Here is a 25,685-nt window from a genome sequence, read left to right as displayed (position 1 = left end):
GTGGGGAAGCCACAGTAGAGGCCCCCTTCAAGATCCAGAGTGTGGGGAATTCCCTGGTGATCCAGTGGTTAGGGCTCCGTGTTTTCATTGCTGAGGGCCCAGGTTCAATCCCTGGTCAGGGAACTAAGATCCCATAAGCTGTGCGGCACGGCCAAAAAAAAAAAAAGAAAAAGATCCAGAGTGTGAAGTGACACGGGGGGAATGGAGCTGAGGGTGACACGCTCTCCTCGTTTCCTGTGATCCAGCCAGTTGGTGTGTGTGTTTACGGGGGAGGGAGTTTGATAGATTAGAACCCAAGGAACCTAGCCTGTAAAGGGGCTTTTCTGTGAGTCATGAAACCTGGTACATACAAACCAAGGGAACACACACTGCAGGTCAAGAAAAATAACAGACCTGGTGGATGGATATTCAGGAAAACTAAAGTTGAAGCTACTGAGCACCCCAGTTCTCTCCCTCCATGGACCATTTTCATTCTTCAACAAATACATGGCTCTGTTTCAAGATAAATAATGTTAGCACAAGAGTTAACATGGAACTTGAGCATGGGCTTTGTAAGGAACATAACAAAAGACAGATGAAGGAAATGGATCGCAAAAGGAACTACCCTCCAAGAATAAGGAGGGTTAAAACAATTGTCCATAGTGTCAAAGAAATTATAATGTTGTTACCTTCTTTTTAAAAAAAGAGGAAAAGAGCTCTTTGTTGGGTTATAAGAATTCAAATTAGAGATTTTAAGCCCACATAAAGAATGAAAATATGCTCACATTTCTCAAAAAGGAAATGAAAGAAAAATGTATAAACATGGAGAGAAAAGCCACATTAATAATTAAAAGTGAGAATAAAAGCAGCTGAAAATGCAATCAGACATGGTGGATAAGCTAGAGGAAATCATACATAAAGAAATGAATAAGAAAATAGAAAAATGATCAGAGAGATTGAGATGGGTATGGAAGGAATGACACTTGTATTCCTGAAGAGGAAAGTCGTCCTTGTCCTCCCCCTCCCCCTCCTCCATCTTACTTTGACTAAGTGCTAGGCACTCTTCCAAGTGATTTACATGTATTAACTCATTTAATATTCACAACAACCCACTGAGAATGGCAGAGATAATGAAAAGAAAAATATCAACATAATAGAAGACAACTTTCTGAAATAAAGATTTGAATCTGAAGCTCAAATGGACACATCATGTCCCAACAAAATTTGATATGGAATAATCCACACTAAGACATCTCCAATAGCGCTCAGCACTGGAATACTACCCAGTACATAGTACAGACTCCATTAGTAATTGTTGATTGGGTGGGTAAATGCGAGAAGGTATCCTATGGCCATCAGGCTGAACAAGCAAGTCACATAGAAGGAAAAAAAGGCAGGCTGCCTCTGGCTTTGTTAGAGCTCCTCTTGGTGCCAGAAGACAGTGGAGTAAGGCTTATGAAGTCCTAAGTACAAGAAGGATAACCCAAGAATTATATTGCCAGCCAAGTTCCTTCAGCAAAAAGGCAACAGACATTTTCAGATGCGAATGCATTTGGGGACTATGGTACTCATGCACTTTCTAGAAAACTTTTTGACAACAAAATGATGAGTCAAAATTCAGAACTTAGGGCTTCCCTGGTGGCGTAGTGGTTGAGAATCTGCCTGCCAATGCAGGGGACACGGGTTCGAGCCCTGGTCTGGGAAGATCCCGCATGCCGCGGAGTGACTGGGCCCGTGAGCCACAACTACTGAGCCTGCGCGTCTGGAGCCTGTGCTCTGCAACAAGAGAGGCCGCGATAGTGAGAGGCCCGTGCACCGCGATGGAAGAGTGGCCCGCACTTGCCGCAACTAGAGAAGGCCCTCGCACAGAAACGAAGACCCAACACAGCCAAAAATAAATAAATAAATAAAATTTAAAAAAAAAAATTCAGAACTTAAATGGAGAAGCTATGGTAAAAGCATTCATGGTGAGTACTGACTTTGTTTTCATACTGAATTAAAGCTAAACAACTCTGAAAACAATGGTTACGGAACAGAAACCTTGACAGTGTAATATTAGCATAAAGAACCAAAACTGGTACTTGGGAGGAAGTGTGAGTACTAATTGCTTCACTTCATAGTAGGGAATAGATTTGTCAGTAGCTACAGTCTGAAATTGAAATATATAGTTAAAAAAGAGTGATTTCAGCCTCCTAATGTTTTTCATTCTTTTCTTAACTTTAGAGAGATCTTTTAGAAACTAATGTCTCTTGTGAAGACCCATTCATCTGAAGTTCTACAATTCCTTCAGTTTCACCTCAATTTCTGTTTCTCTGTCATATTCAAGTAAAATTTATACTTCATACTTTTTAATTACAATGACACGTATGGTGTGATCCCATTTATATGTATCTTTTATCTGCCCTTCCCTCCAAGTCGCCCTTCTGTTCTTTCATTCTTTTATCTTTTCGTCTGAATATATGCAAAATATGTCTGGAATGATGTTTGCCACATATTAACAATAATTATTTCTGGATGGTGGGATCTTAGATGGTTTTCTAAATCTTCTTTGTACTTCTTATATTGCCTGGCCTTAAAAAATAATAAATATATCATTTTTTCAAAAATAATGAAGTCATTATTCTTTTAAGAAATTAAGTAAATGTGGCTGAGAAACTGTTTGCATTTGGAAAAGACAGTCATTGATCAAAATGACTTTGTAGAATCCCACCTTATTTGACAGCTTCCATTCGATAAGAATTTGTTGATAAGCAAAGCCCTGCGCTAGCGGGGTTGGGAGATACACACATGGACCCTGTCCATGAGAACCTTACCAGCATGTCAGGCTCTGAGGCTCAAGTGCGGTTCCTAGACCAGCAGCATCAGTATCACCTGGGAGCTTGTTAGAAATGCAGGATCTCACGCTCCACCCCAGACCTGCTGAATTAGAATCTGCATTTTTATAAGGTATCCAAGTGATTTGAATTCACACAGAGTTTTAGAAGCACTGTTCAATGATTGACTCTAATGCTGGAGGAATGAAAGGAGAATTGAAAGAAAGCGCCTTGGGAGTTTAGAGGTGAGAGCACCTAACTCTGACTTAAAGATCAGGGAAGGTTTCCTGGGGTCTGTGGAGTTTGGGATGCCCCTTGTGGCTGGTTTTCAATAGAGGTGGGGCTCTGTGTTCTTTGCTAAAGGAATAGCATAAGCAGAGTGGGGATTTGACTTGGTGGTGGCAGGTTCACAGAAAGGCAGATGGCCCAGTGTAGCGGAAGCATGGGTCCTGAGACTGTAGACTACGTGGAGCGCTGAGAGGTTTTCAGGAGAGTGACGCTGGCAGCCGCGTGAAGGAAGATTGGAGACGGGAGAGCAGTAGCAGTTCTGGTGGGAGATGGCGACGTGTGAGCTGGAGCAGCCCACTAGGACATTGGGATGGAGAGCAGATCGTGGAAACCGGGGTGGATTCATTTCCACAGTAACGCCACGGAAGAGGGTAGTGCCAGCAACTCTCCCCTGTGCTGAAGTACCCGTAGCTGCCACGGTGAAAAGTTACAGTGCTCTTCACGTGAGGCGCCTTGAAACTGGATCTGTGAAGGTGAAGGGGAGCGTGAAACTGTGGGCTTTTACTCTAAGCTAAGGGAATTTAAGCCTAACTAAGTTAAGCTAATGTGGTTAGCTACAAAGCAGTGTCTAATCAAGTTTCTGCATATAGAACTTGAGTAATAACCAGTTAGTGATCATTGAAAAAGGTACAAGAATATATGCATAATCTTTAAAAATGTATATTTTAAATCTTGGACCACCAACCCAATGCTATGGTTACCTTGGAGGACTTTATCAAAATTTTGATCTTAGGACCATTCCTTTAAAATCATGTTCTTTAATTTCACTGTGTTTCTATTTAACCATTTAAGTCGAATTCTATTTTAGTGTTATTAAGACAGAGTGCTGATGTCTAGAAACTGTGTATCTGGTGTTTCAGGCTAAGAAGACATGATAAAGGGACCACCACCTTTTGGTGGTGGTATTCTTAAATTGCAGTAAAAAAATCAAAGAGACTGCAAAGCAGGGGCCAGCAAACTAAGGCCCATGGGCCAAATCCAGCCTATTACCTGTTTTTGTAAATAAAGTTTTATTGGAACACAGCCACGCCCATTCATTTACCTACTGTCCCTGGCTGCTTTCACACTATAGCCACAGAACTGAGTAGTTGTGACAGAGACTGAGTGACTGCAGAGCCTAAGATATTTACTACCTGACTTGAATCTATACAACTTGAATCTAATTCTAAAAGTGAAGTGTCATCTTCTTAGGTCAAGGAAAATGTTAGCTCAAATTTCCTAAATTTCTTTTTATCATATATATCCTTTAAAATTTCCTTTTCCATTTTTTTACATGTAATTTTTTACCAAATGGAAATAAATTTATTATATATTTTTTTAAATTCTAAATCCTACCATTTAGTCTGCTTCTTAATATCTTTTTAGCTATTGCTCCAGAGAAGGAGTCAACAAACTATAGCCCTGGAACAAGATCTGGCCAGCCATCTGTTTGTTTGTTTGTTTGTTTGTTTTACAGCCCTTAAGCCAAGAATTTTTTTCTGCATTTAAAAGTCATTACATTTTAAATGGTTACAAAAGTACCTACATTAATAGCCTCTGTTTTGCCACTTGGCCCACAAAGTGTAAAATATATACTGTCTGGCTCTTTAAGAAAAAGTTGCCGACCCCTGACTAAAGAACCTCAGTCATAATAATTGGAAGAACTGTCTGAATTATAGCAAAATCTGAATTTTGGAATACTTTTTTTAAAAAATTAATTAATTAATTAATTTATGGCTGTGTTGGGTCTTCATTTCTGTGCGAGGGCTTTCTCTAGTTGTGGCAAGCGGGGGCCACTCTTCATCGCGGTGCACAGGCCTCTCACTATCGCGGCCTCTCTTGTTGCGGAGCACAGGCTCCAGACGCCCAGGCTCAGTAGTTGTGGCTCACGGGCCCAGTTGCTCCGCGGCATGTGGGATCCTCCCAGACCAGGGCTCGAACCCGTGTCCCCTACATTGGCAGGCAAAGTCTCAACCACTGCGCCACCAGGGAGGCCCCTGGAATACTTTTAAAGAAATATACTTTTCTTTCTTTGGAGTGTAAATGATCCAGAAGTAGATGTGGCCAATGTGACTGATGCACGGATGGGCAGTAGTAACTCAGTCAGTGTATGACGTTGCCTTGGCTACAGAGCTTGGTTCTGGTTGTTCAGAGTGAAAGGTGGGACTCTTGTTAATGATTTGGAAGAGAGGACCTTGTTTTTGCTCTGAAACATGTGGGCTACAGCAGAGAGACCTGGGAGTGCCATACCCACTATGCTTTCCTCAGGACTCCAACCTGATTACAGATGGAACCAGAGGAAGGGCAGAGCTAAGAGAATTGCAGAAAGATGGAGCCAGTGCCCTGATCACACCACACCTAAAACCCACCCCTAATGCTTGACTTTTGGGTTACATGAGCCAATAACTTCCATTTACTGTTTAAGTCAGTTAGAATTAGGTTTCTGTTATTTGTAGATGAAGATATCCTAATGAAATGGTCTTATTCTGGCTTTAAGAAGGATTTCACAAAAGAGCTTTAAAGAATATTTTCTGGAATTGTTTTATTCTTGATACATCAAAAGATATTCCAAAGAAAATTTATTTATGGTCTTTAACAGCATGGAACAGAAAGCTGAGAAGAAGAACAATTATACTGGATGATTGAATCAAGATCTAGAAACATTTAATAGACAGAAACCCTTTGCCAAGTATAACACTGAAATTTAATAAGAAGGAGTCCAACATAGATGGGGGAAATCTGCCTTTAGCTGCATATGGAAGAAAAGACGAGAATTGACCAACACTGTGATGTGACCACCAAAACCGCTCACGCAGTTTTAGGCTGCATCATTTAGAAGCTCTCCTCTTTGCTCCTCAGGCCATACCTTTAGCTCAGTGCTGGGTTCCAGACAAACTGACACTCACTCTGAGTAACTGAACAGGCTGACGAAGAGATTTGATGAGAAACAGTTGAAGGGACTGGAGTTTGTTAATGACAACAGTGATGACAGCCATGATAATAGTAAACACTTGCTGAGTATTTACTGTGTGCCTGGAACTGTGCTAAGCGATTCCACGTCACGTCGTTTAATCCTCACAACAGCCTTACGTTGAGGGGCACTGTTATTTACCACCCCTTCATATGCAGATAAGGAAACCAAAGCTTAGGTTAAAAACTTAACCCGAGGTCACACAGCTAAGAAGTGGTGGAACCTTAGGATTTAAGCCATAGGAGATGAACTTAAGTGGTGACCACGACATACTTAAATATTTGAAGGATGGTCAAGAGGAAGAAGGATAAAGATTTGTTTCATTAGTAGAACCAAGATCAATGGGTAGCAGTTACAGTGAGACAGTTCTTCTTTGAGTACAAGGGCATCTAGTCTTTAGCAGAGAGGGAATTTCTTTTCTGGATGCCTCTCTCCCCGCTTCATGCTTTCTGTGGGTCCTGAGCTGCACTGCTCCACGGAAACCCTGTTAGGCTTACCCTCGCCAGACCGGACAGTTCTTCCTCCGTCCTCATCTTCCTGGACCTGTCAATCGTGCTCACTTTCTCAACATGCTGGACTGCATGAGAGCATATTTTCTCTGTCTTCTTGCTTTGGACTCCTTTTCCTGTTTCTGTCCTTTACCTGTGACTCTCTGAGACAAGGCCGTGTCCTGAGATTCTGGTCTTTGAGCCACTCTTCTGATAACTCTAGTCCCGGTGTCCTGCTTTGACTTTTAATGGAGCTCCTTTCCTGATTTCCATGTCTCCTTTGCTGATGCTCCGTTTTTCATCAGAAACTCAACATGGCAAAACAGAGACCTGCTTTACCCCTCAAACTGTGCTGCTCCCTAACCTCCCCATTTCTGTTATGGCAACCCTGCTGTCCTGTTCCTCCAGGTCTGCCTTTTCATCTTTCTTCTGCCTGAAATCATCCACCGAATCCTATCAACTTTTCATTTATAGGGTCTCTTGAACTTGTTCCTACTTCCCCAGTCCCACTATCACCTTCAAAGAATTAGTCCTTGTTACCTCCCTCCAAGTCTCCTAAATACTTTTGTCATCACGTAACTCCAAATCTCACCATTTCCTTGTATAAGAACCTAGGACAGATCCTTATTGCCCATCTAATTGGGTCCATTGATCCAACCTGAAGTTTCAGATGGCTGTTCCTGATACCTGCCCCCAGAAACCTATTCCTAAATTGCTGGCCCTGTGCAATTACCCCCTTACCCTACCCACTAGGCTTCTCATGCTCCTCTTTACCTTCATGCTACTCCCCCCACTGAGAGCAGTGTTGTCATTTGTTGGTTTGACTTTTACCCTTTTAAGTCCCACCCTGTGGTCCACTTCTCCCTCTCAGTGATCACTTCCTCCTCAGCGTCCCTCTGGTCCTTGTCACCTGCTGAATTTCACGTTCTAGTATTTGATTAGAGAATCCATTAGAATTTTCCATTAAAAAAAAAAAAAACTTCCTTAGTTCCCCAAAGTAGATTTTAAACTTCTGGGCAATGTCTTACACGTTCTTTATCACAGTAACACCCAGCACTGGGCTGCTCAGACAGGTGCTTGTTGACTCGGAACAAAAGAGATAAAGAATATTGACAATTTATTAAGTTCTTCAAACGTACCAGTCACTGTGCTAAGTAGAGGCATTGCCCTCATTTTAAGAAAAGGAAAACAAGGCCAAGAGGTTAAGTAACTTACCAAGGCCACATGGCTGACAATACTTGGGCCCAGGATTTGACCCCAGGTAGTTTGGGTCCAGAGCCTGCACACTCAACCACTGTACCGTGATGGTCACACAGAGGATTAGTGGATGCCAACCCTTGCTCTTCTTGAGAACCGGTAGGACCCAGCGCTGTCAAGGTTTGGTATTTGATAAGAAGGACCCTTCTTAACCGCCCCTCCAAATGGGGACACACAAATGTGGTATTTACGGAGGCAGCCTCATCACGGCCATGTCCTCAGGGAGGATGGATCAGGGACTTGTATTAGATGTAAACTATCCTGCTTGATTTCAGTAGCTGTTTAGGACCATAATGAAAAGAAAGGCTTGTCTCTATGGTCCTCAAACTTTCTTGTTATTTCTAGAATTGAAGTCTGGGAACTTCCTTGGCCTTACACCCTGCCAAACTTTTGGTATTTTACCTTTTCATAGAGTTGATTTTCTTTATTTCTGTCTTCTTTGAGATCTCCATTTGCATCTCTACTCTGAGAGTGTTGACAGAAAGGATCCCATCCCCATTTCTTTCTTGGATTGGCCAGAACATCTTGCTACCAGATCTATGATTTTACTGTATATAAAAATAAAGCAATTGTTTCAGAGTATTAAATAATTAGACCCTTTTGGGGAGAGTAACTCGATCTTTTCTCTATTGTACGATAAAAGGAAGTGTTAAATCAAGTGTTTTTTAAAAAAGGAAATGTTTATGGAAAAAACGATATTTGGAGAAACGAATTCTTGGGGCAGTAGTCAAGGCCAAGGGCCAAGACGCAGCACTGAACATTTGCTGCGGATCTCACTACACAGGAAGCAGGAGCAGTGGACAGCCACAGATGTTCATGGGTGACCCTGGCCACATGAGTGTGCATTCTTTATGATTTTTGTGGCAAATATTATATTTGATGGTAAAAATGAAATTTTTGTTGTAAAACTTGCACTATTATTCTCTCAGTAGTTTTTTTTTTTTTAACCTTGGAATTTTGTACAGATATTTAAAAGTAAGTGTTTTAAGTATCAGCTCTAGCTAAAGAGAAGTTATGTCCTTCATAGACCATCTCTACATTGTATATAAGCTTCAAAACCAAACCAAACCCAGGCATATAATCCTGCTGTTGGCCAGCCACCAAATTTTCATTCGAAACACAAAATATTTGTCATCTGGGGACTGCTTGAATTTACCTTCGATTTTTTATCATGTCAAATATTTCTTTAAAAAAATTTTTTTTAGAGAATATTAATTTAATTAATTTTAAAATTATAAAATGGACACAGGAGACTTAGTGATTTGGTGGAAAGAGCAGTGAATTGGAAAAATGAGACGTGGGTTCCAGATCTGACCCTGCTGTGTGATCCTTGCCACATCTGACCAATTTGGGAACAGTCTTCTTGCCTGCAGCACGTGTGTACCAGAGTGTGAGGGAAAGAGGTCTCTCCCAGCCCCTAACCACTACTAGGCTTTTGTGATTCAAGCATACCAGAGTTCTTTCTTATTGCAACAGTGACCTCTTGTGGTGTAGATCCTTAATCAGTTTTTTTGATTTGCAAAATAAACTTTGGATTTATTTTGTTGTTCTTTCTAGTAGCTGTATTTCATATTGTAAAGCAAATCTGACTTGTCTTTAAAAGACAAATCTCAGTTGAAAATCAGAGGTTGATTTAAATGAGATATGGAGTACCAAACTCCATTTCTGGTTTCTTCAGAAATTATATTTAGCCAACTCTTGACTCTTGACACTTACAAAAAGAGAACTACTTTGGCTTTTGTGCTGAGTGTTGTGTGTATTCCTCTTCCTCCCAGGGACCAGTGGAAGAGGCGTTCAAGGGCCTCCTTATGCTCCCGAAGCTCAGACCAGAGCAGGCTAGACACCAAAACAGGTGAGGCTCCCGTGTTCTTAGAGGTCCCCAGCACTCCTTCATCTTATCCTCAGAATCTCCGTCTGTAGGATAATCATTTGCACTAAAGATGTCTGATGTTGGCTCGCTCTTTGAAAATTCCAGGAACTTAGTCTAGCTTGGTCACACGTCAGCATTTATTTTGATAAATTTTTATTATTTTCACAACAGTCTTAGCACTCTTACCGTTACCCAGCTCTAGTGCCTCAAACATCTGTAGATTACAATCTTAACGACTGCACAGAAATTATTTTGTAAAAGCACTTGGAAGGTTGCAAAACTTGACATCCACATTGTTCTTAAGTTCAATACTTGAGTCAAAATCATGGCTCCCTTAAATGAAACTATATTAACTATATGAAATCAGCCCTTTGCAACTTTAAACTGTTTGAGAAAGTATATAACAATATAAATCACAGGCTAGAAATGCTACAAAATGTATTCATACAATGGAACATAGCAGTTAGAAAAATGAACCAGAGCACATTTATAATATTGAATGAAATGACTACAAACGTAACATTACATGAAAAAATTAAGTTGGAAAAACAATGACATGTGTTGTTTATGGTTACAGCTCTATGTGGTAAACATGTAAAGTCAAGCATGATAAAAATAATCATTCAATTTAGCGTGGTGGTAACCCCTGGGGAGGGGAATGGAAGGGGTAGGCACACAGAGAGCATTAACAATATCTGTAATGTTTATTCCTTTGAAATAAGGAGGAGAATGAAAATACAGTTGGTATTTGACCAAACTATTTGTGGGTACACAGGTGTTTGTTATGTTCTTCATACTTTTTTTTTGGTGCACATGAACTTTTATGAAACCAAACTAATATTCAGTTCAAAAATATTTTATTACCTTCAGAACTAATTTCTTATCAATCAGATGACTTTTGTGACCAGTGGGAATTTCTGTAGTACTCAGGAAAATCTTAGATAGACTGATTTCCGCATCAGCATTGTTGCTAAGCATCTTACGTGTACATGCTAAAAACAGCAGCCAATAAACATTGTGTCAAGTTTTTGTGTCCAGAACTCGAAGCTGCGGTTAAGAACTATAACAACTGAGACAGCAGAATCTTCAAAAACATGCTGAAATTTCTGCTTGACTTACCCAATTTCCTGTTGAATCATAATTTTTATATTTAGCAAACTGTGAACCTAGATGAAAGTGCTTTCTATATGGGTTGTTGCCCAGGACTGAGACAAACTGTATTTATTTGTCATCTGTGGATCTTAAAAAGTAGTCACATGACTCCAGGCTTCAGTTTCTAGGGTAGAAGCTGGGTTAGTGTATAAAATGGGGTTTTTGTGGAGAGCAGAGTTGGAGGAGGTGTGTGAGGTGAAAGGCCGTAGCCAGACACCCCTGCTCGCACAGGGGTTCCTGGGAGAGGGTTGAAAGCAGACTTACACCACGGTGTCTGGCAAACTTCTGTTCTGAGAAGAAACAAGTCTCAGAAACATTCAGAAGGGCCTACGAGGGCCTTTCCTTTCCAAAGGCTAAATAAACTGCTCTGTGATTTCTGACTCACCCCTGTAATTCAGCTCTTCCTGGGGTGAACGTGTTATCAGTCTTGTTTGTCCTGACAAACGGTTTGATAATCGTGGTTTCTCATAGAGCGGTCCTGCTAAAGAGCGTGTCGCATAGAAGGTGAAAAGGCTGATCTGAACTGATTGGACTTGAAGTCTGTATTTCTAATAGATTTACGTGTGTCATAAATAGCTGTCTATTATATTTTTTGCCTGGCTTATTATCTCCTGGCTTTCCCCTTGCCTTGATATATGTTGAATTTATTCGCATACTTTGGACTTTGATTATGTCTGATACCTGGGAATATGAGCCACTATGGCTTTTTCATATTGCTTGAATAGTCATGTTTACTTTTAGGATCCATAACCATAATTTATCAATGTTAGGGAAGATTCATAAAAGTAATAATCCAAAAGATGGAGATGGTGGTCTGCAATCCTTTTCCTGCAATTCTGAAACCCCAAAAGCTCTGAAAGCTGAAATACTACACAAACTCATTTAGTGGCAATGCCTGACCTGCACTGATGGGAAGTCAGTTATAGCCTTTGTTTCTTCAGTGTGAGTATTCACATGTTTCGCTGCAGGGTGCTGCCTCAGGAGAGCCCACTGGTGGTGGTATGTCATGCAGTGTGGGCACCATATTGCCTTTACTCAAATTCAGAATTTTCTGAATACCCAACCACGTCTGGTCCCAAAGGTTTTGGCTAGGGGATTGTGAACTGATATGGACTGGTTTTGTCCTAAAGACAATTCAACTATGTGTTTTGGTGAATTCTTCCTTTTGGGTTGGGCAGATCCTGTGCAACCTTGCTATTAAAACCATCGACAGCACCTACATTGTTTAATAACAGCTTTGTTGACATCCTTTCTATCTGCTTCTGCTGCTCAAATGCTCTTCATGCCCAGTGTGCATCGGCCCCTCTTGAGATTAGGAAGGTTTGATAAAAGCAAGCCTGGACTTAACGGCAGCTGGGGGGTGGCCGTTTCCAGCGCGGAGTGTCAGGGAAAGGCCTGTACACTGGGCGGGAGAGCTGTCCAGGTTCTCCTGGGTGACGTCACCACTGCTGGGAAAATTGAATATGTGTTGTGTATATTTTTTCTCAAGAGTAATACAAGTACATGAGAGGTTTTGGAAAATACAGGAGCACATAAAAGAAGTTAATAACCCGTAATCCCAATACTTGGAGATGCTCATTGTTACCCCATTTTACAGAGGGAAAGTGAAGCAACTTGCCCAAAGTCAGCTAGTAGGTGACAGAGCTAGGACTCAAACCCAGACAGTGACTCTAGAACCAGTGCTCTTAACAGGCTTCCCTGGTCAGCTTGTCTTGGTTTTGAGTTAAAACACCCTAAAAATATACAGGCCACACACCCTTTCACTACTCTGTCTCTCTCTGCAGAACCCTCTGATTGCCCCTATGGTTTCTAACTCTCCATGTGACATTTTTAGGGTCCAGGCACCCACTGCGGGGGCACTTAATTGGTACCAGGTCCGCTCTAAGCAGATGCGGACTCCCTGAACCAGTATAGGTTGGGTGCCAGGTGAGGGCCTTAGGGGGTGGCCTTCAGAGAAGGAAGGCTGAGGATTTTGTCTGTAGCACTGCTTCTGAGTGCCCGGCACAGCGGAGCCCCCTCCGGCTAGACTGTCAGTGTTTTAGACCTGGAGATCTTGCCTGCGTGAAATGTAATCATGATTTGCAGTTTCTAATGTGATTTACATTTCTCCCTGAAGTTACCTTCTAGTTTTCCAGTTTGCTTCAGGGCAGAATGGCCCTGAAGAGGTCAAGTGCAAGGGCTGTTTAGCTCTATGACCTTGGGCAGGTAACTTAATAAGCCTGAGCCCCACTTTCTTCATCTGGAAAATAGTGACAGTTTGGGGACCTCCTCATAGTGTGACAAAAATTAAATACAGGCCTGCTGGATCTAAAGTACACAAGCTGTGGGAGCTATTACTCTTCCACAGCCTGCGTCGTCAGTCAGCATCTCTTCTCGGTGATCTGGTGACATCATACAGCCCGATACACTTCAGACAGTGATGATCTGTTTGTTGGTTTTCTAATCAGGGAGGTGAAATCCATATTGATTGAGTGTCACTAGATGCTAGGCACTGGGCTCAGAGCTTTGCCTATATCCTGTCTTTGAATTCTCATAACCCCGAAGGCAAATATTTTAATCTCTGTTTTGCTGATGAGGCTCAGAAAGGATAAGAAACCAGACCCCTGTCACCCAGTGCATCAGTAATGGAGTTGGGATTTGAACTGAGATCTGCCAGCACCCAGAGCTCGGGCTTCCCACTGCCCCACACAAAGCCACGGGCGTGGCCTCACGATAATGTGGACATTTTATCTTCTATAGAAAAAATAGTCCCTGCAAGCCTCCCTTTCAGAAAATTTTTCATTAAACATTTTCAAAATCCTTATTCTTTTCATATCAATAGTTTTCTGTTTATATTACAGAGGGATATGTTTAAGTAAAAAAACAAACAAAAAAACCCAACTCCAATGTCTTTGCCTCACTGACAATAATTTCAACATTTACAAAGCTGAAGACTTTATGCAGTGTCCCAGAGTTTAAAGTTCTGATTTCTTTACATTATCTTATCTGAGTTTAATTTGGGATGAGTTGATTAGAAGAAATGTAGTTCTAATTAGAATTAGTTGGGCTTGGGGGGCAAAGCGTAATGTAATTCTAGAGTTTGTTAATTATAGGGATGGATAACAGTGTCTCATGGCGGTGCTCCAGTTATAACTCCTTTTTCATGGCTCTTTCTCCTCTTCTGGGTTTCTATTACAGACTCAAAACTCGACTTGCAAGAAAAGGATACAGAAATAGAAGTAGGTGAAGTCTTTTGGAATACAAGGATCGTACCGATTTTGCGTGAATTAGAAAAAGGTAAAAAAAAAAAAAAAAAAGTTGTTTTAAATTAAAAATATCTGCACTTATTTATATGTTCCTCATTGCCCTGATATTTTCAGCACACTCTGACTATCATTTCTGTGAACATGTTCAAAAACAAATGAAGTCATCTATTTTATTTACCCAGTAGTGTATGTATTAGATATTATCAATACATGTAAACTTAATTTTCAGTGAGTAAAATTATACTTTAAATGCAGCAAAAGAACCTACTTCTGAAATTCCCTTTGGAATATAAATTATCACCTCCTCTTCCCAAGGAGATGCCAGTTTGAACACTCTTGAGTGGCAGTTCATGAAAAACGGTGAAAAATTAAAACAGATTTCAGGCCTCTGAAACTTTGACGAAGTCTCATAGACTGGCATCCTTGGCAGGTGTGCCTGTGGTTTTCTAGATCCAAACGTATACAGTCGGCCCTCCATGGCTGCAGGTTCCACATGCACAGATTCAACCAACTGCAAATGGAATTTTGATCCGTGGTTGTTTGAATTCGAGGATGCAGAACCCGCGGATACAGAGGGCCAACTACACTATGTCATTTTATACAAGGGACTTGAGCATCCACGGATTCTGGTATATGCAGGGGTCCTAGAACCAATCCCCTGTGGATCCTGAGGGAGGACTGTATGTCCTCGTTCCTAAGGTTGAGAATGCGTGTCAGGGAGGCCACTCAGAACAGGAAGTGGCCTGGGATATGCCCAACCATTACACTCTGGAATGCCCCAGCAAGGAAGGCTCACAACCCATGGGTCTCTGCCAAGGTGACCTATGGAAAGCTTGACCTATGGAATGCCCACCCCCCCATCCCACCTTCTGCCCCCTTGCTGCTCCTCAGGGATTCCACTTCTGAAGTTGAAATGGGCTCCTCTGGAGCTGCAGTCCTGGCCCCAGGGCCAAGCCCAGTGCCTGACCCACAGCACACATGAGGCCCTCACTAACAACTGTGGAATGAGTGCTCCTTGGATGAGCGAACCAGCATGGTAGCCGCCGGAAGAAGCCCTAGGAGAAGCAGGGTAAATGAGTCCTTCCCACCAACCAACCAGGGAAGTTGTGCAAAAGACCTACTTCCTTAAAGGTTCAAATGACCTCACCCCTCCTGGGCTCTCTGATGGTGCTTGGCAGTGTTTCTGGTTAATGTGGGAGCCCTGGATGGGGTTTCTGGTCCTGGTGCTGCTAACGAAGCAGATGGCTGGGAATCACCTGATCTCTGTGCACAGAGGTGCTCTAACCTGCCAGGTGAGGCATAGCTGAGGCTAGAACATCACCAAAGTCCACTGCAGCTCAAAACCCTGAGAATAAGACCATGATGACTTTGTCCCCTCTAGGGTCAATCATTTTCACCCTCATGATAGCCTGGTTAACATTGGGTCCTTTATTTTGGGAGATGTGCCTAAAAACTAATGGGAAGAGCAATCAATCTGGGCAAAGGTTAAAGAAGAAAACATACCAGGAGGAGCACAGTGGGGAGGATAGGGGCAGCACAAAGGCCTTGGAGAAAGTCTTCAGCTTAAAGGATTTTAAGAGGGTTCTGAGGGCTCTGTCACCACAGGCACTAACAGAGAAGACTTAGCAGGAGTTTGGGATTTGAAATGTGGATGAATCTCCCTTCTTGGGGGATTATTAAATGCTGAAGGATGACATCTCTTCCATAGACAACTTTAAGAACAGCAAGTGGTGGTAGGACTAGGTTACTTGACCGTTTGAGATCTTTCCTTCCTCTCTCCCTCCTTCCCTCCCTCCCTCCCTCCCTTCTTTCTTTCTTTCTTTTACTTTTTATTTTGACATAATTTCAGACTTTTAGAAAAGTTGCAAGAATAGTACAAAGAAATCCTGTATGCTCTTCCCCCAGATTCCCAAAATATTAACATTTTACCACATAAGCTTTATCATTCTCTCTCTCCCTGCCTCCCTCTCTCCCTGCCTCCCTCTCTCCCTCTTGCTCTCTTTTTCTGTACACACCCCCCCAACACACACACACATTGTTTTTTTCCCTTTTTTGAACCATTTGAGAACAAGTTGCCATCATGATACCCCATATCCCTAAGTACTCTGGCATGTATTTTTAGAAACAAGGGCATTCTGTTACGTATCTGGAAATTACAAACCTTATTCAGATTTTGCCAGTTATCCTAATGATTTCCTTTATAGAAAGAAAATACAGTTGTTTGTCATGTCTCTTTCATGATCTTGATGTATTTGAGGAGAACAGGCCAATTATTTTATAGACTGCCCCACAAATTGGGTTTGTCTGGTTTTTTCTCACGATCAGATGCTTATTAGGTGTTTGGGGCAGTGTGCAGCATGAGTGGTGCTGTGTCCTTCCCAGTGTATCCTATCAGGAGGCACGTGATGCTGATTTGGTCCTTTACTGGTGATGTGGATTTTGATCACTTGGGGAAGGTGGTGTCTGCCAGGTTTTTCCACTGTAAAATCACTGTTTTTCCCTTTCTAATTAATAGGTATCTTATGGGGAGAAGTTACTTTGAGTCTACCTTGCTTTCTGTTACTCATCAAACTTTCACCCACTAGCTTTAGCCCCTTGAGAATCTTGATAGCTCTTAGATTCAAGCTGTCTTTTGAGACTACATGGCAGTTATAACAGACCAACTGGTAGAAAGAGGTAATTTGATCAATAGTTTAAAATTTGACCCGGGAGCCTTCCTTTTTAATTTCTTTTAAGCTAAAACAGCTACTCTTAAGTAGAACCCACCAGGCTGAAGAGTTTGTGGAGGGAAGTATTAGAAAAATACCTTGAAGTCTACCCACTGCCACAGAGTAGCCCTCAGCCTGGACTTGGGGTTTGTGAAGAAACTGCCAGTAACAGAAGAATAAAACAACAAAACAAAATTATTTCTTACAGTAGAGCTCAGGTTTTTCCCTTTATTTAAAGTTAGTCTAAGTCATTTCCCATCAATTCATTTATTTAAGTGCATAACTGAGAGGCATGGAAGGTTACTTAGCTATTGAGGTTTAAAATTTTTTCTTAGATGTTATTGTTGAAAAGAGCTAAAAATGGCCTGAGTCATTTCCTTCTGCAGGCGCACACTTCCTCCATGCGGGCTTTCAAGAGCACATTATGGTATTTATTTAAGATTGGTTTCCTACTTTTAAATTTTGTGACGGAATCTATCAGAGATAATTTTCAACTGAATGCCTTATACCTTGGATCCTTATATTCCCCTCATGTTCTATTTTGTGTGCTACTTTTCTTCCTTGTATGCCTGTTGGTAGGGCTACCACTTTCAAAAATTGCTTTCCTCAGAATTCTAATTATAAAATGAAGTGGTCTAGGTCTCCCCTGTTTCCTAACTAAAGTCTTCTTTTTATTATCCTCTTTGCTAATACCCACCTCCAAATAATGGTGGATGTGGTGACATTTTGAGATTTTGTTCCACTTGCACCTTCCTTTCTCAGATAATGAGCATTATTCTCAGAGGAAAATGTTGATCATCGTTTTTATCAATAGACATATTAGAAAATGAATCTGCATTAAGCTATGTTATAGGCTGTCAGTACAGTATTTTCACTGCACCATGCACTATCGGTACAAAGATGTGTCAGACATGGTTCCTACTCACTTAGCATGACATCTATTTGAGGGCATTGGGCATGTAACACAACATGCATATATATGTGAAAAATAACAGTATTTGTTGAATGTTGCATGGTACACCTTTTCTAGAGGAACCAGAAAGTAAACAGAGCCTTGAAGGACCAAAATCAGTAGGGGCGAGGGTAAGGAGAACATTCTGGGCCCTTGGAACTGTGTGGCAGAGGGTCGACGGCAGAGACGTGAGTGGAATGCTTCTGGGGCCCTGAGCAGAGCATTGGTGGGTGGCTCATCAGGAATAAAGGAGAGCAGCTGAGATAATGCAGTTCCACTTCTCAATACACTCTTTGAAAGGCTGTGTGTTTTAGATAAGCTAACTGATTAGTAAAGAAGTCAGCATGGTAGGAGATGGAGCAACAAAATGGAAAAAAAAAAATCAGGTAGATGGAAATGATAAGAAATGGAAAAAAAAGAAACATAGTTCAAGAATTTGAAGATGTCTGGGGAAATAATTTTGGGGTTTTACTTACACCATCTGTGTTTGACACACTTGTAAACTTGACCTCAATGAGTAAGTTCTGCTTTGCTCTCTTTGCCCTGACAGAAGAAAACATTGAAACGGTTTGTGCGGCTTGCACACAACTTCATCACGCTTTAGAGGAAGGAAACATGCTTGGAAGTAAATTTAAGAGAAGAAGTATTCTCCTGAAGACCCTATATAAACTAGTTGATGTTGGCTCAGACTTGCTGAGCCTTAAACTTGCAAAAATTATTCTAGCAGTAAGTTTTTCTTTCCTCTGGTCTCGTAGACTGTAGCACATAAAAGTTCTGTTTAATGCTTTATTTGTAAATGTTACAAAGAAGATTAGAAAGGCAGTGTGTTCGTTTAGAATCTTGAAAAAAAATTAAGGTGGTAAACTGACATCCCAGAATTTTGACCAGAAAGTACCATCTAAGGAACTAAGGCTGAGTACAGATAAAATGTTCAAATAAACCCTTACACATGGACTGTGGCAAGGTTTTAAAAAAAAGTGACAACAGGCAAACACATTCAGAACAGTCGCTCAGGTAACCTGACTGGAGATCAGTATCGGAGAGCAGACTGTGGTTTCTGCCCTACGGTTTCTGCTGGGTGCTTGGTTCTATCACGTGATTTAATAAATAACTTCAGATAACTTGGTCTGTGGTCATAGTGGCCAGGTGCTTTATGAGGCCACGTGAAACAGAACCAGCTGCTTAGTGGTCATGGGAAGGTGGTCATAGAAGGCTCCTGTGAGGTGTTAGAAGAAAAGGCCAGACACCTTTAATAAAAGTCTGTAGAAGCTCTGTCTCAAACAAAATGATATCATTGTTTGAGTGCAGCCCTTTGTTGTCACAGCCATAAACAGTTGGAACCAAAAGATAAGACACAATTATTATAGACCGTTCTAAGAGAGCCGCTAAAACAAATGAATGAAGCTTTGTTTACCTGGTTTCATAAAAGTAAAAGCTATTAACACCCATAATTCATATAATTTAAAATCTTAAAGTACACAGTGAAGGTAAGTGTTGGCATACTTACTAATAGTTTAGTAAGGGTGCCCACTATTTCTTACTTTGAAGTATTTCATAAAGCAGAATATTCTGACTACATATTCTATGCAGTTTTTTGGAGAAGTATGTTCTTATTTAGCTGCCACCCTAAACTATTCACCCTCTTTGTAAAAACTATGATATGATACGTGATGCAGAAAGCAACATTTACTTGAAATAATGATTTCAGTAGTAGTTTAATCCCCTCTCATTGATGAAAATGGATCAGTTTTAATGAAACAGAAAGAACATAAACCACAGGGAGGATTTAAAGTCAGAAGTTATAAGTAGAGATGAAAAGATAACTGCACGCTTGCCCAGTTCCTTCTCCAGCTCTGGATTTGGGGCACCTCCTGGCCCAGGAGACCCCAGTGTGAGGCTGGAGGGCTCTACTGGTGTAGCTGCCCTGGGCTGGACCCAAGCAACCAGCTGCCCAGGGACTGCCCTTGTTTTTCATCCTAGACATTGTGCTCTGTACCAAGTAAGTAAATAAATAGAAGAGAGAGAGAAAGGAAGAAGGAAAATGCCATGAATTTGTTAATGCTCTGCAGAGAAAATATCATCTTGGTTATTAAAGGTGCCATTCAAATTAATTATATACATGGCACAATTTAAGTATTTTAGGGCAGAAGACTGCGATCTGCCAGGCAGTGAACACATTCTGAACGAAAAATATGTTTAGATAAAGCCCTCTCCGTGACACTGACCGCCTGGCTGAATCGGGCAAGACCGCTAGGCTACAGTCCAGAGTGCAGAGGTGGGTGGGCTGTCCTTTTTGATTGACTGTAGATGGCGGTCAGGATCAACCAACAAGTCCAACTTCCCATCTGCCACATGAATCTTCTATAATGCTCCAGGCAAGACATTGCTTCCCTTAGACCTTGGTAATGGGGTTCTATATAAATTTTTTTTAAAGGACTTCATAAAAAGCTGTTGAAGAAAAAAAAAATTTGACAAAGAACTGAAGATCATAGGACTAAAATTTTTTAAAATAACTTCTGCTAATATTTTATCTACCTGTTTAATATTAGAATTCAGACATTTAAAATTATTTATAGTTTAAAAAAAATCCAGTGAGTATAATGTTAGTTCTGATTTCTTGCATTCTTTGGTTAAATGGGGTTTGCCAGATAGCCATTTTCATCTTAACCTTTGTATCAAAAAAATCTTACAAAAATATATCTGCCTATTTTAAGATTTTTTTAGAGTACAAACATATATACAGTGTGAAAGCAACTACATTCAGGAAGGGAAGACAATCTAACATCCTATACAGGGGGAAAAACAGAAAAGAAATACCAGTATGTCAACAGTGACTATATATAGTGGCAGTGTTATGAGTGATTTTTAAACTTCCCTTTTCTTTAATTTTCCAAATTTGCTTTAAATAAAATAAACTCCTATGTTTAACATAAATGTAAACTACCCCACTGCAAGAACCTACTTTGTGCCAGGGAATGAAAGTGAATAAAATAACCCCTGCCCTGCAGGCTGGCCATGTAGCAGGAGAGACAGAGAGTAAACAAAGTGCTAAAGGGGCTGATGAGCACTGTGGGAAAAAAATAAAGCAGAGTATAGGGAATGGCCTGTGTTGGGGGAAGTGCTGTTTTATATAGGGTAGTCTGTAGTCCTTGCATATAATTTAATGTTTTATTGTCTTTTTTGTTTTGTCTCAAAGTCATAATTTTACAGTTACCAAAAGAGAAGGTATAGGAATTTGCTTTGAATGTAAACTGACCTTATAGTAGGCCTGGAAATGGTGGGGTTTGTTGGGGGTTTTTTAATGAAAACTCTGATACCAGGTGTCCTTTTTTTTTTTTTTTTTTTCCTTTCCCACTTTTCACTAAAAATATAAGACTTGGAGTGGGGAGTGAGGTTAGTTGTATTCATTCATTTATTCAACAAGTTTCACTAAGTACATAGCAGATGCTACGTTCCACATATAGAAAGAGTAACAAACCATGGTTTTGACCTCAAAGGTTCATAATGTAGTGGAAGATTGCCAACAGGTTAAAATATATTCCTAAATATAAAGGGCAATATATATTTCCATTGATACAGATTTTTTTTCTCTCTAGTCAGCTTTTTTTCCCTAGGTTTTTAAACACTTTAAAAATACCTAAACATTAAAAAAAATTTTTTTAAGTTTCCATTTCCTTTTTTCATCCTGAGAACAGAAAGAATTTCCATTCTGCGACGTGTGACAGTTTCTGAGCCTTCCATAACAGAGCTTCTCAGACTTGAATGTACACACGATCCCCTGGCAAAGTTGTAAAATGCAGATTCTGGTTCAATACGGTTGGTGGGCCCTGAGATTCTGCATTTCTAATACACACCCAGGTGATGCTGAGATGAGATGACGTGGCCTGTCTGAGGAGCAGACTCTTCAGTTGCAAAATGGGAATGACTACAGCTAATTTGCAGGGTTTGCTCTGAGATATCATGAAAAGCGCTAGAGCAGAGGGGCAGACAGAAGCTGCTCCATGAATAATACTCACCTCCCCCTTTCTCTCCAGCTCAGGGCTGACCATGTTCACCTTGGTATTTCCTGCGGCAAAGAGCACAGTGCCTGATACACAATAGGAGCTCAATAATATTTGTGGATCAAACATAGAATGAATCTTTAAAAAATATGTCTGACAAATTCCATTATCTTTTTTTTTTTTTTACTAGCTGAAAACTCATTAATAAACAATATTGAGGGCTTCCCTGGTGGCGCAGTGGTTGGGAATCTGCCTGCCAATGCAGGGAACATGGGTTTGAGCCCTGATCTGGGAAGATCCCACATGCCGCGGAGCAACTAAGCCCGTGCACCACAACTACTGAGCCTGTGCTCTAGAGCCCACGAGCCACAACTACTGAAGCCCGCGTGCCACAACTACTGAAGCCCACATGCCTAGAGCCCATGCTCTGCTACAAGAGAAGCCACCGCAATGAGAAGCCTGCACACCACAATGAAGGGTAGCCCCCCTTCACTGCAACTAGAGGAATCCCGCGCGCAGCAATGAAGACCCAACACAGCCCTAAATAAATAAATAAATAAATAAAATTTTAAAAATAAGTAAAGAGTATTGAAGATAATTTTAAGGATACGTTTTTTCTAAAGGAATTTTTTCTTTTTTTTAGATTAATTATTTATTTTTAGCTGCGTTGGGTCTTCATTGCTGCACGCGGGCTTTCCCTACTTGCGGCGAGCAGGGGCTACTCTTCGTTGCGGTGTGCGGGCTTCTCATTGTGGTGGCTTCTCTTGTTGTGGAGCACGGGCTCTAGGCACGTGGGCTCAGTAGTTGTGGCTCTAGAGTGCAGGCTCAGTAGTTATGACGCACGGGCTTAGTTGCTCCACAGCATGTGGGATCTTCCCAGAGCAGGGCTCGAACCTGTGTCCCCTGCATTGGCAGGCTTATTCTTAACCACTGTGCCACCAGGGAAGACCCTGTTTTTTTAAGGATACGTTTTAATGATAAAATAATGACCTATATGCCATCCTTTTCACACAGATATATTTATTTGTTCGGATGACCTCATTCCTACAAATATATTCTACACTCTTGCAATGAGGGCACATAGTATTTCTATCTTACAGTAGGTTATGTCTTTTTATGCATGGTGTTCACTGTTATACTTTTGTGACTGCTTAATATGAATAGGATTGATGTTCCACAATTTATTAAACTATTCGCAAATGTTGGGCATTTAGGATTTTTTATTTTAATTTTTACTAATTTACATAAATATGCAGCTAATTTATACCATTTGATTCAGTCCTCCTATACTGTGTTTTTTTTTTTAAACAGTATACTTCCTTATTGCTTAATTTACTTGAATATTTTTCTGTGATTAGAAGGTAATTTTAACCTTTGAACGTTACTTGTGATTTTCTCAAAGCATTCCAGAAATAGGCTTAAATACTGTAATAAATACATATGTATTATCTAATCAAAGAATATTACTTCTTCATTTTATTTTATACAAATGATAAATGTAATTGTACTTTTCCCCTTTCTTTTCTTTCCTTCACCTCCATGATGTATTCTTTTCTAGGTTAGTTTAATCTGAAATTTTAGTATCCATCTTCCTTTACTTTTGTGGAAAGCAATTACTCCATTTAATTAAATTTATCAACATCAGCCCCCCCCCTTTTCCTCATATATTCTTTAAAAAGTAATAATTTCACATATAAGCATGAGACTTTATGAAGTAAGAAATAAAGGCTTATCATTAAAATGTGCTTACTCTAAATATCACTTATATTGTATTTACTATAAGTGAGTTAATTAGATACCATAGTTGGCAAATATGTGGCCAAAACTTTTGAAAGTTGATTTCCTTAGAACTTTTATTTATGTTTTAAAAATTCTCTTGCTGCACTTTTTAACTTAGATGTTTATGTTTAAAAATTATGGCATATCTTTATTTCCCTGCAGTGGAAATGTGATTTCTTTCTCTGCAGCTTAAAGTGAGTGGAAAGAATCTTCTTAGTGTCTGCAAGCTTATATTTAAAATTAGCAGGAGTGAGAAGAATGATTCTCTGATTCAAAATGATGGCATTCTGGGTGAGTATTATTCAGCACTACCATTGAGCAAATGTTGTACTTGAGTATGAATGAAAAGTTTGGAGAGCAAAGTTATAATTAATGATAGCTGGAATATTTTATTTTCTCATAAGATGCAGAAGTTAGGTGATGCCTGTTTTTTCTCTGTCCTCTATGTTTTCCATGTTTCATTTAATGTATCCTTTGGAACCTAGGAGGATAGCCTGCTATTTTTTTTTAAATGCCTGTAGTAATAATATATAATTTATAAAGTGGTTCCTATTTAAAAATTCATTTCCTGGTCTTGGTTTTACTACTAGAAAAAATACATTTAATAGTGTTTGACATAATTGAAATGTTTGATCTTTTGATATAGTAGGAATGATTAAAACTGGGAAAACATCTATAACTGTTGTATAAAATTGACATCACAGTGTGTCAAATGTGTTTCAAATATGTAGGTAGAGAAATTGTAATACATTCTAATTATCTAGCTAATAATATGTAATTCTTTATATACCCTTAAATAATTAAGTTGCTTAAATAGTTACCTAAGCAGAAATCTTTTATGAATTAGTATTGTTGATCTAAGGGAAGGCAGCAACATGGAAAAGACTTTAAGTCCTCTTTTTGCAACATAGGATAAATGGTCTTCTTCTTTTTTTTTTTTTTTTAATCCCAGCAGACAGGGACAAAGCCAGTACTGAAAGATATTTCTAACACTGAATCAGCTCATTGAGAGTAACAGACTAAAAACAAAGAAAGGTTCTGACAGATGACCACGTTGACATTAATAAAAATTAATGTGAGATAGGCATGTTTAACTTTATCAGGGCTGCCTGGATTAATCCTAAAACCTAGTACTTGTATGTTATTTGGATGGATGTTCTTTAAGTTGTCTTGGGAAAGGGTGGATGCTATATTCGAAGCATCCCTTTCTACTGTTGAGATACTTTTAGAAGTTCCTATCTTGATTAGCTTTCCATTCATACAGCAACCAGTATATTCTTAAAGGTTTGTTGAAATTTAACTCTTAAATTGCTTTATTAGTTATTCTACAATAACTCAAACTGTTTCTAACCAAAAATAAAGTTTGGCAAATATATATATATTTTTAAATTTTATTTATTTATTTATTTATTTATGGCTGTGTTGGGTCTTTGTTTCTGTGCGAGGGCTTTCTCTAGTTGCGGCAAGCGGGGGCCACTCTTCATCGCGGTGCGCGGGCCTCTCACTATCGCGGCCTCTCTTGTTGCGGAGCACAGGCTCCAGACGCACAGGCTCAGTAATTGTGGCTCATGGGCCTAGTCGCTCCGCGGCACGTGGGATCTTCCCAGACCAGGGCTCGAACCCGTGTCCCCTGCATTGGCAGGCAGATTCTCAACCACTGCGAAGTTTGGCAAATATTAATAAGAGGCAAGGAATGGCACTCAGTTAAAAGAACACTTTCTTATTTACATATAGTAATCCCATCTTTTTGCTGTCATTACTGTTACAGAGAGTTGTCTTAGCTAAAAGTAAGCTTTCCTCTTTATGCCATGTGAGTAACTCTTCACAAGCATTTGAATGTAGGTTCTGGCTAACATTTTACAAATCGTATTTGATGTTCACATACAAGTGCTTTAATATCTCTCTTTCCAGCTGTTCTACTCATCCATTTGTAATAATTCATCTTTTTGACAGAATCATTATTGGAGGTCCTGAGAAGTGAAGAGCTGCAAGCTAACACCGAAGCTTTCTTATACTGCATGGGGGTGATCAAATTCATTTCTGGAAATCCAGGATTTCTTCATGAAATGATTGGCAAAGGTGCTGTTGAAATATTGATGAATTTGATGACGCATATAAATGAGAACACCAAGAAATCTGGCACATGTTTGCCTAATTCAGGCCACTTGTTAGTCCAAGTAAGTATTTTACTTGAAAGAGTTAG

At 40.2% G+C, this 25,685-nt stretch overlaps 1 protein-coding gene across 3 annotated transcripts in view; it reads left to right on the top strand.

Annotated features, from left to right (window-relative positions):
• ARMC2 (armadillo repeat containing 2) overlaps positions 1–25,685 on the top strand; it is a 286,480-nt gene that overhangs the window by 114,309 nt on the left and 146,486 nt on the right. For all 3 annotated transcript variants that reach the window (XM_082404735.1, XM_082404737.1, XM_082404736.1), the window contains 5 exons: positions 9,551–9,627; positions 13,975–14,073; positions 18,253–18,428; positions 23,671–23,773; positions 25,436–25,659. In XM_082404735.1, coding sequence (XP_082260861.1) covers positions 9,551–9,627; positions 13,975–14,073; positions 18,253–18,428; positions 23,671–23,773; positions 25,436–25,659 — 679 coding nt within the window. The remainder of the gene's footprint in view (positions 1–9,550; positions 9,628–13,974; positions 14,074–18,252; positions 18,429–23,670; positions 23,774–25,435; positions 25,660–25,685) is intronic.

This window comes from Balaenoptera borealis (genome assembly GCF_965194805.1).
Source record: "Balaenoptera borealis genome assembly, chromosome: 9".
NCBI lineage: Eukaryota > Metazoa > Chordata > Mammalia > Artiodactyla > Balaenopteridae > Balaenoptera > Balaenoptera borealis.
The sequence above is the reverse complement of the archived record's forward strand: the minus strand, read 5'-3'. Positions and strand labels throughout refer to the sequence as shown.